The sequence below is a fragment of the Ruditapes philippinarum genome, unplaced genomic scaffold, assembly GCF_026571515.1.
Source record: "Ruditapes philippinarum isolate M1 unplaced genomic scaffold, ASM2657151v2 ctg6176_1_1_1_1, whole genome shotgun sequence".
Classification (NCBI taxonomy): domain Eukaryota; kingdom Metazoa; phylum Mollusca; class Bivalvia; order Venerida; family Veneridae; genus Ruditapes; species Ruditapes philippinarum.
In genome coordinates this window covers 1-17,987 of record NW_026860395.1, presented here as the reverse complement: position 1 = coordinate 17,987, position 17,987 = coordinate 1, and the positions used below count along the sequence as shown (strand labels likewise).

Below are 17,987 nucleotides of genomic sequence, written 5' to 3'. Positions count from 1 at the left end.
TAATGTTAGCAATTGTTATTTCTATTTTCTGTTTATATATGTGTAGAAGGCCATATTGGAAATAAGTTGTATGTTTATTATGTACTCTTAATATGTCACCTTCTCAAAATAAAGTTATTATTATTATTATTATTATTATTATTATTATTATTATTATTATTATGTTAAATGCATAGAGGATATTTGTTTGTTATGCATGTAAGATTTAAACATATTTCACTGAGTGAACACCATATGCAATATTTTCACGAGTGGCATAGCCACGAGTGAAAATAGAATAGCTGGTGTTCACGAATGATATATTTCAATCTTATATGTAAAGCAAATAAATTTTCTTATAATTTGATGATTTTTAAGGGATTTTAAGTATGTTTACTGATTTTGCCGCGTAACGTCGCGCATTCTCCTTAAAGACATCATCACAACATGGCGTCACATCATCAATTTTGAAATATAGTTCTGTTAGATTCTCAAATTTTGTTGCATTTTTACATGATATATGATGACATCGGCTTTCTTTTCCTAAAAAAGCAAAATTTACGCATGACGGCATTTATTTTTACCGGTTATTCCATTTAGCTATGGTATTATTTTCATCCGCATTCAGATATAGTCGCCTACAGTGAAAATTATTTTTTTTTAAATTTCAATAGTGGTTTATCAAAATGCAATCATCTGATATATTTATATATTACAATAAAACACTGGAAAGCATGATATAAAGAAGTGTAAAAATATACATAATTAAGAACATAAAATGATCTTTTTCTGACAAGCTTATGAGAAAAAATTGAGTGAGGATTGTATACGTCATCCGAATTCAATATAAACTGCGACCTAAAAGATACTTTAAAGGTCAAATTATGTAGAAAATGAACGCTGGAACTATTTTGTTATAATTACTATGTATATACATGTTTGTATCTTCACACAAATAAACAGCCAAGTGAATAGTCATTTATATGCAGCTGATACTGACTTAAATTATTTAAAAAGTCAAAAAAATGTCAATTTGTTCTCAAGCAAAAGTCTAGTTTTTTAAGTTCAGATATTTTAACACTGTGCATGTTCATGTATATTAATGGCCAGATTTAGTTAAGGTGTCTCACATTCTATTATCAGCGAACTGTTTAGAATTGTATATAGCCTCGGATTCCCAGTCCTCCCGAGGCTGGCCTTTTAAAATCGGCCAGCTAATGCCTGGAATCATGCACGGAGCTACAGCTGTCTTACTTTGGAAGTTACCATATGCCTTTTACAGTGCACGTGACCAAATAACAAAAAAACTCTGGAAACAAAGTGATCCCTCGGAAGCATTAATCACAACAAAATTAGATAAAAATTGCAGACTCGGTTTGATTGAGTCTGTACATGAGGGATAATGAATAAGTGCAATATTCCTCACGCCCGCTAGCACCGGCGTTACTCAATTCTCAACACTTAATAGCTTTGGCATCAATGATCCTGAAGGACCAGAAAAATATAACAATACAGTGAGTTGGCCAATAACGGATCACTAGTGAAACTTTTAGTGTTTATGAACGAATGATTTTTAAATTCTTAAATAAATGTATGTAGATTTGAAGTATTTTTATTCCTCTTTTACGGTATACTTCTTGTGAATTTGTATTTTGAATGCATCATGGTGCATTTACTCTTTTCAAAACATCTAGTAAACATGCCAATAACGGGTCAAATCAGCCATTAGCGGATCACGTGACATACGAATGGGGGATTGTCTCAAAACACGAAATTTTCTGTCAAATTCGTCCTAAACAAAGAAAATATTGCACAAATATATGTCACCCCTGAATATCAGAGTGTAAAGGGTACCACTAAGTAAAGAATTCAAGAGGCAACTGAACGATTGTGGTTAACATAGTAATGTTATGATTGTTATAATGGTGAACTCAATGATTTGTGTAGGCAACAACCACAAGACAAGACATTAAATGCATATTTTTTTTCAGGATTATAGGGGACAAAGCAGCTCATGAAAACACCTTCTATGTAAAACTTGATTAAAGTAACTGCAACCCTAATGTGTTGTTGTTGTTGTTGTTGTTGTTGTTGTTGTTGTTGTTGTTGTTGCTGCTGCTGTGAAACAAAAGCTAAAAGTGCAATATCTAGAAATTTTCATGTTCTATGTGGTCAGTATGATTTGGATATATTTTATAAGAAAATCAAACAAAATTTTTAACATATACTGCTTTACTCCTCCTTACAAAAATCTGCAATAAAAAACGAACAAAATCATAACAAAATACATGTACTAGTGTAAAACAATTCTGACTATCATTCATAAAAGGCAATTTAATAATAATTCTGATTGTGCAGACAAATGGATATGAACTTCTATGTCACAATTAATTGTTATAAAACACTAGCAACAGCTTAAAAATATGTAATTTAAGTAAAAAAGAATTCTTTATTGTTATATGTAACAGACAAAAACTGTAACTGAAAAATTGTATTTTTGTTGGGTTTAACGGCACATCAACACAATTTTAGGTCATAGGGCTGGACTTCTGTGTACATTTTTTTCTTTTCCTTTAGCCTTTGGAAGCATCATTATCTGAAACAATAAAACAAATAAACATTGAGCTAGCATGGATTCATTAAATATAATTTTATTATTTAATACTTTGACCCATTTTGCATTGAAATGTCTTTGTTAGCATATGAAACAAGAGCTGTCAGAGGAGAAAAGCTCCACTCGACTAATCAATTACTGGACACATTTTTATATTTAAAGGAAGACAAGACTATGGACAAAATTATCATATAAATGTATTTCTGTATCAACATCAAGAATCCACGTATAAGTTCAATATTTGAGCGACATATGACATGCAAGTGACCATGTCAGACAATTCCTATACTCTAATGGAAAAGACAACAATTTTGAAATCTAAAATTAATCCCTTCAATAAAAGGAATGATAAGAGCTAAACTTATGTGAAGTTTTAAAAGAAAATCATAGTTCAAAGAGGAAGTAACTCCTCACATATTCTGTAGGAATAATTCTGTAAAAGGTCTTTCACAAATCATGTTGGCGCATATATATTTGAAGTTTTGAAGTGGCTACATTAAGAAATAAAGAAGTTGCAGTAAGAAATAATATTTTTAATGAAAAAATCTTAATCCAAGGGGAGATAATTACGGAAATAGTTTTGCCAGAGTTATCAACCTTGTCACATTAGATGTGGTCGATGATAAGGAACATTAATTATGATTTGAAGTTTAAAGTTGATGCTTAAAGGAAAAAAATGTATATGTAAAAATTAATCATTTTACTGTAAAATTACTGCACAAAAATCTTAAACTGAAATCAGGACACAGACGCTGGGTGTGGACAAGTCTCAATATATATATATATATATATATATATATATTATATATATATATATATATATATAATATATATATATATATATTATATATATATATATATATATATATATATATATATATATATATATATATATATATATATATATATATATATATATGTCATATAGATAACTGAATATGTAAAATATGTTCTTTGTATATGATTTTTTTAATAACAATGATTTATGATGATATATATATAAGTCTGGAAAAAAACTGGATACCTACGTACATGTAACCTGTAACAGTGTTTAACTGTTGCAGCTGTTTATACTGCATAAAATACCTTTTTTGGCATGGACTGCATAATTCAGTTGTAATATTAACATAAATCATTTAAACTTTATATTATTTATTTATTTATTTGGTCTACAAACTAAAATTTTCTAAAAAAAAATATTTTTTATAACAGGTTGTATAACTTTGAGGCGGTCCCTTCCTATAAAATTGCATGACCCGCTTTTGGACAAATCGGTGCAATTCGTTTGAATAGCGCTATCAAAATTATTCCTGAAGTATTTTGTAAACGGTTGATGTTGCAGGTAGTTAACATATTGGGCATCAAATATCTACCAGCTTTGATCCAATATCTTTCGAATTTTTATGATAAATAAGGCAACAATTTCAAATATGCGTTGTCAACGGTGCTAAATTTCACGAGAAACGGAAACGCTTGGTTAAGCATCTGAGTGAATCTGATATGAATTACACGGATGTTTACATTTTTTCCGCTGTCAAGTAGCTAACATCCTAATGCACATGCATGTAAGGTAAAAACATTTTTAAGCTCAAAACTGTTGAAGAATATTTTGTTAAATTACTGACTGATCCGTTATTGGCTATGATCCGCTATTGGCTAACTCACTGTACTGAAGTGAAGTACGGGGCAACTTTTTACAGCTGCCACACGACACTTGACACCTGCTGTTGTGACGTATAAAATCTGGAAACAAAGTGATCCCTCGGAAGCATTAATGACAACAAAACTTACGGTGTCCTTATCGTGCCATTTAGAATGTCGTCCGTCGCGTCTAAGGGTAGACACACGACAATGCGAAGTGACATCGCGACAATGCGAAGCGACGCTCGACAACGCGAAGCGATATGCGACAATGCGAAGCGACGCTCGACAGTGTCAAACGATATGTCGCACTGTCGCCTAGAAATGTCGCGGTAAAAAAGGGCGACATTTAAGAAATGTCGCTTCGCGTTGTCGAGTGTCGCTTCGCATTGTCGAGCGTCGCTTCGCGTTGTCGCAATGTCACTTCGCGTTGTCGCGATGTCACTTCGCGTTGTCGCATTGTCACTTCGCATTGTCGAGTGTCGAGGTTGGTAGAAGTGCATACCACGACACTCGACAATGCGAAACGACAACGCGACAATGCGATACGACGCTCGACAATGCGAAGTGACACTCGACATCGCGAAGCGACATTTTTTAAAATGTCGAGTAAATGTCGCGTTATTTTTATGATTTTTACACCGCGACGCTCACATTGCGAAGCGACACTCGACAATGCGAAGCGACACTCGACAACGCGAAGCGATACTCGACAACGCGAAGCGACACTCGACAATGCGAAGCGACATTTGGAATAATATCGTATCGCATTGTCGTGCGTCTACCGGTGCTTGGTCAGAATTTACTAACTCACCGACAAACGGTGCGATCATGGAAGGGGTCGCACTAAACTGCTGACGAATTAGCTGACGATATAGATATATAGGAAACTGCTGACCAGTTAAATAAAGAAGGATTATCGGAAAATGCTGACCAGTTACACAAAGAAGAGAAACATTGAAGGTGTGAAGTTATATAAACACGCCGTAGGGGTTAATAAAAAGATGGGAAATTACTTTTATTCTATTAATATACTATATCCACAAACCCCAAATCAAAATACTGGATCGCAATCTCACTTGAACAATATTGCAGGAACTAATAACTATATAGCTCCCCCAGTCTATCCTTACTCTCCGACGTACACGAATCTAAGTCCAGTTTCGCCATTGCATTCCCAGCAGAATAATCAGGGGGATGTCCTTCAAAATATTTTATTTTCGGCTCGAGAAAATGGACACTAAACTGGGTCAACTGAATTCCATTCAATCATCAGTGGACGCTATAACGGTACGGCTTAATAGTATGGATCAAAAGATCGAACAGATTGAAAATAGTCAGAAATTTATAAGTGACCAATATGACACGTTATCTTCTTGTACAAACACAAACAGAGATGATATTGCTAAGTTAAAGCACGATTTTCACGTGTTAGAGAATGACAATTTACAGATGAAATTGAGTAATGATTCAATGGTTGAGGACATGATTGACATTAAATGTAGATCCATGAGTTTAAATATGTTGTTTTTTGGCATTCCAGAAGGCGCGAAATCAGCTACAGCTTCACAGAACTACATGGACAGTGATGATAGCACACTGGAGAGACCGAGTCCCCTTATATCAGAAATCGTTTCAGGACAGGTATCAAACACAGACAGTAATGACCTAGTTACTGACCATTCAACATTCAATAATAGCACACCTTTTCTACCAAATAAACGGTTACTGAGAACTGTATTAATAAAGTGTATGACTTTTGCTCGCAAGTTTTGAATATATCTGGACCGGAAACCAAAATAGCTGTAGATGTAGCCCATAGGATCGGAGCTTTTACACCTGGAAAAATTCGACCTATTGTTGTCCGGTTTAAAGACAAAAGAATCTAAATTCATGCTTAAACAACAACTTAGAAAAGTAAATCTGCGCAATTCTCCCTTTAATGTTTCAGATCAGTTCCCACAAGAGGTCATGGACAGACGACGCGCTCTAATACCGGAAATGATCAAGGCACGAGGAGCGGGAAAAAGGGCGGTAACTTGTACGAGACAAGCTGTTCATCGACAACAAGCTGTTCAAGCCAGGAACCAGCATCAACACAAAAGGATCAAGCTAGGGTCACGGAGAAAAGTGTGATTTGAACATTGTTTCCTGGAATGTAGAAGGATTGAAAAACTGTTTGAATGATGAAGACTTTTTGAATTTTGTGACAAATTTTGATGTTTATTTTTTCTCTGAAACTTGGCAGCGTAATAAAGACACTTATTGTATTGATGGGTATAATCAGTAGAAGTTCCTAGAAGGGAAAGCTTAAAGTCTAAGAGGGGGTCATGGCGGTATTTGTTTGTTTTATAAAGAAATATATAAGGATGGAATAAGTATTAGTGAAATAGATTACTCAGGTATAATATGGGTTAAATTTTGCAAGCATTTTTTTCGATTATTACAAGATATGTATGTTTGTTTTCTTTATATACCACCCAGTAACTCTATATATTATTATATTTGCATGAAATTGGATTTTTGAGAGTCACTTGAATTAAACATTCGAAATATAACGGAATTAGGTACCGTGTCGATAATTGGCGATTTGAATTCAAGATGCGGAAAAAGGTCTGATATTTTACAAAACTGTACAGATTTTGATAGATTTATACATGTGTTAGATGAAAATGAATATTGTATTAATGAATCTAATTTTCCTCATAGATTTTCTATGGATGAAACTGTCAATACCTCGGGTATAAAATTATTAGATATATGTAGAAGTAGCTCACATTAAAATTGTAAATGGGCGTTGTGGTGACGATGCTGGATTGGTGGTTTTACAATATGAGTTCGAATGGAAATAGTTTGATTGATTACGTTATATGCTCTTACGAGTTATTTCCTTTTATTTCTGAATTTATTGTCCACGATGTTTATACATGCTCAACACATGCGCCTATACAGATAAGTTTGATGTATTTTGTGAAAATTTTTATGTAATAATGTTATAGTGCAAATGTTTGTAAAAACTTCGTTTTAAAGAAGAAAGTTGATAGATTAAAGAATATTATGTCAAGGGAAATGCCCGTAATTGGTAATATTGTCGATAGTATTATTTCGTCAGATATTGACCTAAAGATAGTGGAATAAGTGACTTGTCAAGTATTCTTTATGATAAAGCCTTTTCTAATTTTGTTCAAAAAGCATATTTTATAGAGATGCAGATAGAAAAGAGTGAAAGGAAATTTCAAAGCCCGTGGTTTAATGAAGACTGTGAAAATGCTCGACGCGAATTGAGGTTAGCTAATAGAAAAATATAGATATGATAAAATCATCTGAAAATGTTAACTTATTGATTATCAACAGAAAAGATATAAACAATCTAAGCGAAAAGCAATATCAAAGTACAAGCAAAATCAAAAACACAAAATGCACGAGCTATCGAAAAAACAACCACAAAAAATTTTGGTCTGAAATAAAGAAGCTAAAAATCTTATAATAAAAACAGTAGTACGTTAAGTAAAGATGATTTTTTTAAATCATTTTAAAGAATTATTTACGAGTAGTGATATTTTTAATGATGAAAATGTAGAGGCGAATTTAAGTGATGATAACTTTAACTCTAATGTTGTTTATGAGCTGGATAAGGATTTTAGTGTAGAAGAAGTTGATCATGCTATATCTTCACTTAAAAGAGGTAAAAGTGCTGGTGAAGATTTACTTATACCTGAAATATTTTTAGAATGTAAGCAATTTTTAGCACCAGTGATTTGTAAATTGTTTAAATTATATGTATTCAATTGTATATATCCTATTAGTTGGACTAAAGGAATTATTGTGCCAGTACCTAAAAAGGGAGACTTAAATGATGTAAATAATTATAGAGGGATAACACTTTACAAGCGTTTTTTGCTAAAATTTTCTCAATTTTATTTAGATAATAGATTAAGGAAATGGGCTGATAGTAATAATTTATTGACAGATGTTCAATTTGGATTCCGTAAAGGAAGAAGTACAATAGATTGTATTTTTGTTTTAAATTCTATCATAAACAAAATATTACACAATGAAAAAAAGAAACTGTTTTAGCTTTTATTGATTTTAAAAAGGCGTTTGATGTTGTTTACAGGGACGGTGTTTGGTATAAACTTATAACAAATGGAGCTTCTTCAAAAATAGTCAACATGTTACGAATTATGTATGACAACGTTAGATCATGTATAAGGGTGAATGGTTCTTTGACAGATGATTTCCAAACTTTTATGGGCGTGAAACAAGGAGAGCCATTGTCTCCTCTTATGTTTTTATTTTTCATAAATGATATGTATAATTGTATGTTGACTCAATCTGATGATATTTTCAGTCTAGATGAAATACAGATGTTTATGTTATTATTTGCTGACGACACTGTTTTTTTTTCATATACTGTTGAAGGTCTACAAAATTTGTTAAATAACATGAACATGTATTGTAAAGCATGGAATATTACTGTTAATACTGATAAAACTGTAGTCATGGTTTGTAAATCTGGAAACAGAACTCAAGATTATGATATATTCTATGATGGTGAAAAACTAGAAGTTGTGAGAACTTTTACATACTTAGGTGTGACGCTTTCTTCTAATGGTCGTTTTTATCAAGCACAAAAATCGCTTGCTAATCAAGCTTTAAAAGCTTTGTTTTCTTTAAATGCATTATTTGATAAGTTAATTTTGAGATACCAGATAAATTAAAATTATTTGATACCATGATATTACCTATATTAAATTATGGATCAGAAATATGGGGGCTACATAAAGCCCCTGACATTGAAAGAGTACATTTGAAATTTTTGAAACAGTTTGTTAGGTGTAAGGCAACAAACTGTAAATACAACAGTGTATGGAGAATTAGGAAGATTTCCATTAATTGTATATAGAAAGATAAGGATATTGAAATTTTGGTACAGAATTCTTAAGAATAACGACACACTTACTTATAGAATTTATAGTATGAGAAATAATAATGATGTTTTATTAAACAAGTGGTCCAGTGATGTACGAGATTTGTTGAATGAGTTAGGTTTTCCGTTTTTATGGAATAATCAAAATATTACAAATGATCAACTAAATATTTTAATAGCACGAATAAAGGATCAATACTTACAACAATGGCAAAGTGAAATCAACAGTTTACCTAAATTAGAAACTTATTGCATATTTAAAAAATGAACATGTTGCGGAAAAATATTTGTTGTGTGTTAGTAATTTAAATTATCGTACTACTTTATGTCGATTTAGATGTTCTGCTCACAAATTACTGATAGAGGAAGGTAGACACAGGAATATTCCAAGATCTGAACGAATCTGTTTACGTTGTAACATGAATGTTGTTGAAAATGAGTATCATTTTCTATTAGTGTGTCCCTTTTATAGAGAAATAAGATATCGTTGCCTTCCTAATTATTACTGTTCTTGGCCTAGTATCCAGAAATTTAGAAATATTATGACATCTTGCCAAAAAAGTATTATAAATAAACTGGCAAAGTATTTATACCTAGCTACATGTAAACGAGATACGTATAATCAATAAATCTGACTGTTTAAATACATATTGAATAATTACTATTTCTTTACACTTTTCTCAAAAATATTTTTGTGTGTGTGTGTGTTTGTTTGGGTTATTCTCATTGTTACCAAATGTATTTTATTTTTGTTGTTTGTTTGTTTGTTTGTTTTCTTGTCATATTACATGCACATTATATCATATGTATGGCAATGAACATATTGTATGTTTATGCTGAATAAACTCTTGAAACTTGAAACTTTTAATTATATTTTTAATTTTTGCATTTATATGACTATGTTTATAAACTAAATTAATATATACATTTAAAGTACCATAATATCATACATTTTAACACGGATTTACATTACTACATGTAATATAAATCCGTGATTTTAAAAGGATAAATTAAACAGCTTTTTATACCTCTAAAGATATGCAAAAATTTGAATTAATGTTTTATAAAGAATTATGATGTTATGAGTTTTATCAAAATCTCTTGTTAGTGATATTTCAATAGAAAAATCTTGTAACGGAAAAAAAAATGTATTTTCAAAAGCAATAATTGCAATTTGAATTAATATTAAATAAGTCAGCAGTGTTTTAACTTAATTAAATGTCGACAAAATTTTATACAATATATTGAATTTCGTACATTATAAAATGAATTAAAATTTCACGACAAAATATATTTTTTTCTATATTTCTAACTGGTCAGCAGTTTCCCTATATATCTAACTGGTCAGCACATTCTACTACATGTGTATATGTTTAACTGGTCAGCATTTTCTCGCCTGAATGTAAAGAGCGTTAAATTTGCTAACCATATAGAATAAGAAGAGTTTTACGGCTTAAATCAATTTGAAATAACATTAAATTGGTCAGCAGTGTTTTTACTTAATTAAATGTCGACATAATTTTATAAAATAAATTGAATTTGCATACATAATAAAAATGAATTACAATTTCACGGCAAAATATATTTTTCTCTATATATCTAACTGGTCAGCAGTTTCCCTATATATGTTTTACGGCTTAAATCAATTTGAAATAACATTAAATTGGTCAGCAGTGTTTTTACTTAATTAAATGTCGACATAATTTTATAAAATAAATTGAATTTGCATACATAATAAAAATGAATTACAATTTCACGGCAAAATATATTTTTCTCTATATATCTAACTGGTCAGCAGATTCTACTATATATGTTTAACTGGTCAGCATTTTCTCGCCTGAATGTAAAGAGCGTTAAATTTGCTGACCATATAGAATAAGAGAGTTTTACGGCTTAAATCAATTTGAATTAACATTAAATTGGTCAGCAGTGTTTTTACTTAATTAAATGTCGACAAAATTTTATACAATATCTTGAATTTCGTACATTATAAAATGAATTAAAATTTCACGACAAAATATATTTTTCTCTATATATCTAACTGGTCAGCAGTTTCCCTATATATCTAACTGGTCAGCAGATTCTACTATATGTTTAACTGGTCAGCATTTTCTCGCCTGAATGTAAAGAGCGTTAAATTTGCTGACCATATATAATAAGAGAGTTTTACGGCTTAAATCAATTTGAATTAACATTAAATTGGTCAGCAGTGTTTTTACTTAATGAAATGTCGACATTATTTTATTAAATATATTAAATTTGCATAATGAGTAACAATTTCGTAGCATTTAAATATATTTTTCTCTATATATCTAACTGGTCAGCAGATTCTACAATATGGTCAGCATTTTAATAACATATTTTTGACTGTTTATTGTATTTTGTCATAGATAAATCAAGAATGACACGTCGCGTGTGAAATCGATTTTAATATGACCTTGGGGCATATCGATCTCGATAAATTATCAGTTTAATGGATATCTGTGGAAACATGTTGTTTATAAATGTAATAAAAGCTTATTAACTATAACAATTAGCACATTATTAATTTTTGTTCAATATTACTTATACAATTATACGAACAACAAATAAGGAAACAGAAATCACTTTATTTCATATTTGCACTAAATACGACATAATAATTATATTTTGTTAAAATATACATTACGTATATGTACATGTATATATTTTAACCTATGATGCATAGTTTTATAAACGTACTTGAAACAAATTATGATTTTTCGTACATCATATTTTGACTACATTTTTAAAATTTTAACCAATGTATAACACATAAAGAAAATTCATTCAGGTACTTAAATAAAATATTATATCAAAATAAATTGAGAAATATACAATATATATCAATTGAATTTTTTATAATTAATATGTATCATTTGTAATATTGACATCTTGAAAAAACATTTTTATCAAGTATTTCTCGACCTCGCCTGTAATATCACCAACGGCAATTTGACACCTTCAATGTTTCCCTTCTTTGTGTAACTGGTCAGCAGTTTTCGATAATCCTTCTTTGTTTAACTGGTCAGCAGTTTCCTTATATATTCTATATCGTCAGCTAATTCGTCAGCAGTTTAGTGCGACCCCTTCCATGATCGCACCGTTTGTCGGTGAGTTAGTAAATTCTGACCAAGCACCGGTAGACGCACGACAATGCGATACGATATTATTCCAAATGTCGCTTCGCATTGTCGAGTGTCGCTTCGCGTTGTCGAGTATCGCTTCGCGTTGTCGAGTGTCGCTTCGCATTGTCGAGTGTCGCTTCGCAATGTTGAGCGTCGCGGTGTAAAAATCATAAAAATAACGCGACATTTACTCGACATTTTAAAAATGTCGCTTCGCGATGTCGAGTGTCACTTCGCATTGTCGAGCGTCGTATCGCATTGTCGCGTTGTCGTTTCGCATTGTCGAGTGTCGTGGTATGCACTTCTACCAACCTCGACACTCGACAATGCGAAGTGACAATGCGACAACGCGAAGTGACATCGCGACAACGCGAAGTGACATCGCGACAACGCGAAGCGACGCTCGACAATGCGAAGCGACACTCGACAACGCGAAGCGACATCTCTGAAATGTCGCCCTTTTTTACCGCGACATTTCTAGGCGACAGTGCGACATATCGTTTGACACTGTCGAGCGTCGCTTCGCATTGTCGCATATCGCTTCGCGTTGTCGAGCGTCGCTTCGCATTGTCGCGATGTCACTTCGCATTGTCGTGTGTCTACCCTTAGACGCGACGGACGACATTCTAAATGGCACGATAAGGACACCGTAAAAACTAGATGAAAATTGCAGACTGATTGAGTCTGTACGTGAGGTATAATGAATTAGTGCAACATCCCTCACGCCCAAGACGCAAACATGTATTACATAGGGCTTACGTGGATGTTTAACACCTAGTTATAGGACATCTTAAGTGTATTTAACTTACTTTTCCCATGTTATAGTCCAAATGCCACTGTGCATGGACAGAAACGACCTTGATACGGGAATTATGGCACAAACATAAACACATGTACCGACATAAATATAAAATAAACAAATATCAGCTCCCAATAAATAGTAGCTTTGTAAATAAAGTACATGCTCGCCCATATGTTTTTTTTTTCCGGCGGCGAGAGTAAACAAACCACACACATGAACACGCGCACAGAAACGCGCGCAGGCACGGACGAACGCACACAATCTATGATTGCCATAAGTCTGTCAAGTTTATTTGACAAAAGTACTTAACGAAATCCTCTTTTGTCAAAGGTTCCTCCGATGATATACCAATATTTGTATTGATATAACATTGATATAATTTTGTATATTAATGAAGCATATATTAATATGTATATTAAAATGTGACGTAAAGGTACAACATATATTGCAGTGTTTCATTTATTTAAATGCTATGACAAAACTACGGAATTACGATGCAAGTTAAATAAGATTTACCTAGTCCGAGTAGATGTATATTTTGTAAAGATACTTCTTGTTGTACTTAAATTTTTAGAAGTGAATGTACGTATAATCGTGATCGGGTTAGAGAAGAAAGACTGATTTTTGCATTAATACTCAATTCTCGGTGTATTCTAAATAATGTATTAGTCAATCCATAATAAAATTTAATATTGTTGACAGTGTATATGCATGCGGTTTTCGTCTCCTGTTGTTGTGTTTTTATTGTTGTTTTTACTTTGTTAATGTTTTTTTTTTTTTTTTGTTTAGCAGGCATACTTTATGCCGGAGTCTGCTATTTTATTTTTATTTACTTATACATTTGATCGAATTTATCTTCCTCACGTGTTTTTTCTTGTGTCTTTATCGACGCTTAGTACATGTATCTGCATAATATATGAAGATGTCAAATTAATCCGTTTTTCTCATGATTAAAGTTTTATAGAAATGAAAAATACAATTATAACTTCTTATTATTGTTTTATTCATTATTCATTATCGTTGACAAACGTAATAGAAATGTCTACCACAATTGCATGTTGTCCACTTGTGGCCATATTTCACCATAGCTACGCAGTCCTGTACCACATGCCCGCAAACATTTTCCAAATCTTCACCCCAGTCGGCCTCAGACCTGTCCACGTGGGAACGATTAACCCAAGAGAATAAATTGGAAGCTTTGGAACCGCTAGCACCTATCCAGAATGATCTATGTATATTCCCTGAAAAGATTTATAAATTTAAGTCAAATTATTAATTTATGTTACACGCTCTTTTTACATCATTAACGGTCTTAATATTGTCTCCGAAAATAAATGGCATTTTTTGTGTGTGTTGTTCATTTGCTGAGGTAGTCACTTGAAACAGTAGTATTAAAATATTTTAAATTTCATTTATTTTTTATCATTTTAGTTTATTCATTCATTCTTTGATCCGTCCGCCAGTTCATCAAATCTTTTTTACTATTAAACAGGTAGTGTTATTTTGTTGTTCATTTGTATTAATTAGGGGTTTCATATTGCATTTTTTCTCTTTTTCGTGAAAGGGGTTATCATTTTTGATAAAATATCCATGCACACGCACACGCTCATGCGCACATAGTTTCTAACAATATCAATTACTGATTTATTTTTAAATAAAAAAAAAATCTAACCAAATAGTAATAAATAAAATAAAACTCAAAATTCTGTATCTGGTACTGGTATTAATGTAAACATAAAAATAGCAAAAAAACGAGTAAATAATCAAATTTACGACGAGCTAGTTCGCCCCTCAGTATTAAAGACTTTTCGTATGTATCTAAGACAACGAGGTCTGCTCCCTCGTGTTGACACGCCATGCGAGCGTCGGTGAAATTCAGCTGGTGCCTTACAAAGTGAACACACAGGTGAACAGTGCTTGTGTACAAATGTACGTAATTGTTGGATATGTTGCAATGAAACTGTTGTGCCTTTGTTGTTTGCACAGTATAACCTGTAAAATAAACGAGATAAAATCATTATTAAAGATTCAATTCATTTGCTAACATTAGTGGAATTATATTATTTCAAGGTGTCACAAGTGACGCTTTTGGCGCGTGATATCGATAACCTTAATAATAAAAGAAATTAAGTATAAATATGAAACAATGCATAACATTTTTTTATTTAGTTTTAACTTTATTCATTTTCATTATATGTATAGTAACTGATAAATAGAAAGTTTTTTAATGTTTACTGTCATCATTTTCTAGATCACACACCGAAAGCCTTACGTCACGTGGTTTTACTTTTGTAAATTTATTTCTATATAATTTCTATATTTCGAGGGTCTTGCAAGACGTTGCTTCACAAGTGGGTTCCCAAAATCCTTTCGAAATACTTCACTGCAGGTAAAATTAATCTGCTGAGGTTAAAAATCATAAATAAAGTAAAAAATATGGAAAATCTATATCATAATCATAACATAGAAATTTACTAAGAATTAAATTGAAAATCATTTTTGTGCGAATCTAAGGAAAGTGCGTTTGGGGTCATTTTGCACATAAAAATGGTTGCTTTGGAAAAACAGGATGAGAGAATAGTCTGAAAATTTGCACACAAGTTATTGGTTCATACCTTCATCAAATAATAGATAAATCTTAAAAATAAATTATTACTAGTCCCGTCATGTACAAAATCAAAGCACAGAAGGTGCTGAATTTGTTTGGGTCTCAGAATGTCAGAAAGGTGAAGGTTGTGAGATTATAAAACAATTTGTTTTTGTATAGTGCCACCAATGCTATTTCCAGTGTTATAACTGTAGTAAATTGGTTATAAGGCTAATTGCAACACTAATTTTCAATTCAATGTTTATTTGGCTTAAACAATTAAAAAAAATTGCCGTATCTGAGATTTGAACTCCAGACCTCTCGCGTCCTAACAGAGCGTGTAACCGAAGTTTTAAGACAACTGCTTGAAGAAAACCACATTATATCCTAAATAAGGATTTGTAACCCTTATTAATTTCACGGTAAACCTGTTGTTTAACACTGATGTAAATAATCATGGCGCTTAACATAAGCATGTTTATCTGTAAAGAATAACACAATATTAGAAAACTTCGACCAATCGGGAACTATTTTTTCTTCCCCGAGAATGGCTTGAAAATTAATGCGCCTGTCATTTGACAATCTTTACGCAGTGATTTTCCCTTAATTTTTCAGCGTTTGTGTACTTATAAAGGGAAGTAACCGCTTCGAGGAGTTTTGATTACTTTCGGTATTTGCAAATAAGCACATCAGGGTCTGAAATTTCGCTACCATTATTTGTTTGGTCTGACGACCCAAACAAATAAAATCTCAGTTGAATCTTTTTTAACAGTTTACGACATACAGTCATGTGTAAATCGATAGGTTTACTTGATGGTATAAACAAGAGAAAAGATCAAAATACGGGAGAGCCACCTTTGACCATCTTATAACATTATCTATTAGTTTCAGATATATAAAACGAACCTTTAGTTGTTAGATCTGACGTATGAGTTATGTGCCCTTGTATTGTATGCTGGTTAACAGTTGTAACATGTGTTGGAACTTCACAATGATCATTACAATAATCCGTGCCACAACACAACGATGTACATCTTGGGTCACTTGGCAAATGTGTTAATACGTCACACATCTGTTTTAAAGAGCTCGAAATTATGTTGAATTTCTTTATATCAAATATTCCTGATTTGACAACATAATTTTATCAACTGAGGAAAGGAAGAATGACATAAAATCTTGATTACATTGTAGAATTGAAATGTTACAGAAAGGTAAAATTATCAAAATTATCAGATACCTTCAGATGTTATCAGATACCTTTAGATGCTGTACAATAATATTATATTTTTACAGTTTTTTTTTTGTAATTTTTAAATATTTTTGGTTGGTGTTTACGTCACTCCAACATGGTATATATCATATTGCAACTTTTCAGCTTTACTGGTGGAGGAAGACCTCAGGTACCCTTCCGTGTATTATTTTAGAACGAACGAGCACCTGTGTAGAACCGCCGACGTTCCTTAAGCTAGCTGGATAGCTTACTCACATAGACAAATCCAAAGTCCCTGTCGGGATACGAGCCTTTAATGGTGAGGACCAAGTGGTTTGATGGTAAATAATCATACATTGTACTGTTTTGCATGATATTGCAGTGGACATAGCATAATATTGTATCGCTTTGTATCGTAAACATGTATTATATACAATGTATGTAATTTACTTGTTTTGACCCGCATTGACTTTTGTAGATAGTCTGTGGTAGGTTGGCGTATTGCACTGGGGAGGTCAACATACACAGCTAAAATATGTCAAAAAGTCTCATGAAAACATCGTTCACAAAGATTAATTGAGAGCATTTCTTTTTCATCAATAAAATAAATGATCAGTTGTAAGCTAATGCTTACAGACACTCAGTATTTTCAGTCTCTGTCGTATTTTTGTTTCCCAATTAGAAGTTTTTTAACAGTTTTATTCTCAAGATTGTTTATTTTATCATTCATTGAAACGTAGCGTCTATCTGCATAAACAAAATGGTTCCTCAACGCTTTTAAGAAAAATTAAAACGTCTTAATGTACAGACTCAATCAAACCGAGTCTGCAATTTTCATGTAATTTTGTTGTGATTAATGCCTCCGAGAGATCACATTGTTTCCAGATGTTAAAAAGTTACAGTCGCTTAAACGTCGCTCTCTTTGTGAGCTGTTTTTATAGTTTATTCATTTTTATAGCATCGGTAAATATGACAAATATCAAAAGAAATTAGAAATATAAAAACGTTCCTTTTGATAATCCTTTGCTATTGTTAAATATATAAATAGGTAGAAAGTAAATAAGGCACGAGCTAATCG

At 32.1% G+C, this 17,987-nt stretch overlaps 1 protein-coding gene across 1 annotated transcript; it reads right to left on the bottom strand.

Moving 5' to 3' along the window:
* Positions 1-14,098: 14,098 nt before the first annotated feature.
* LOC132759918 (uncharacterized) lies at positions 14,099-17,486 on the bottom strand. The gene is made up of 4 exons (XM_060751799.1): positions 17,360-17,486; positions 16,606-16,771; positions 14,886-15,104; positions 14,099-14,353 (listed from the first exon to the last, which is right to left on the bottom strand). Exons 1-4 carry the CDS (start codon positions 17,429-17,431, stop codon positions 14,127-14,129), a joined length of 684 nt encoding a protein of 227 aa, XP_060607782.1. The 5' UTR covers positions 17,432-17,486; the 3' UTR covers positions 14,099-14,126.
* Positions 17,487-17,987: the final 501 nt, after the last annotated feature.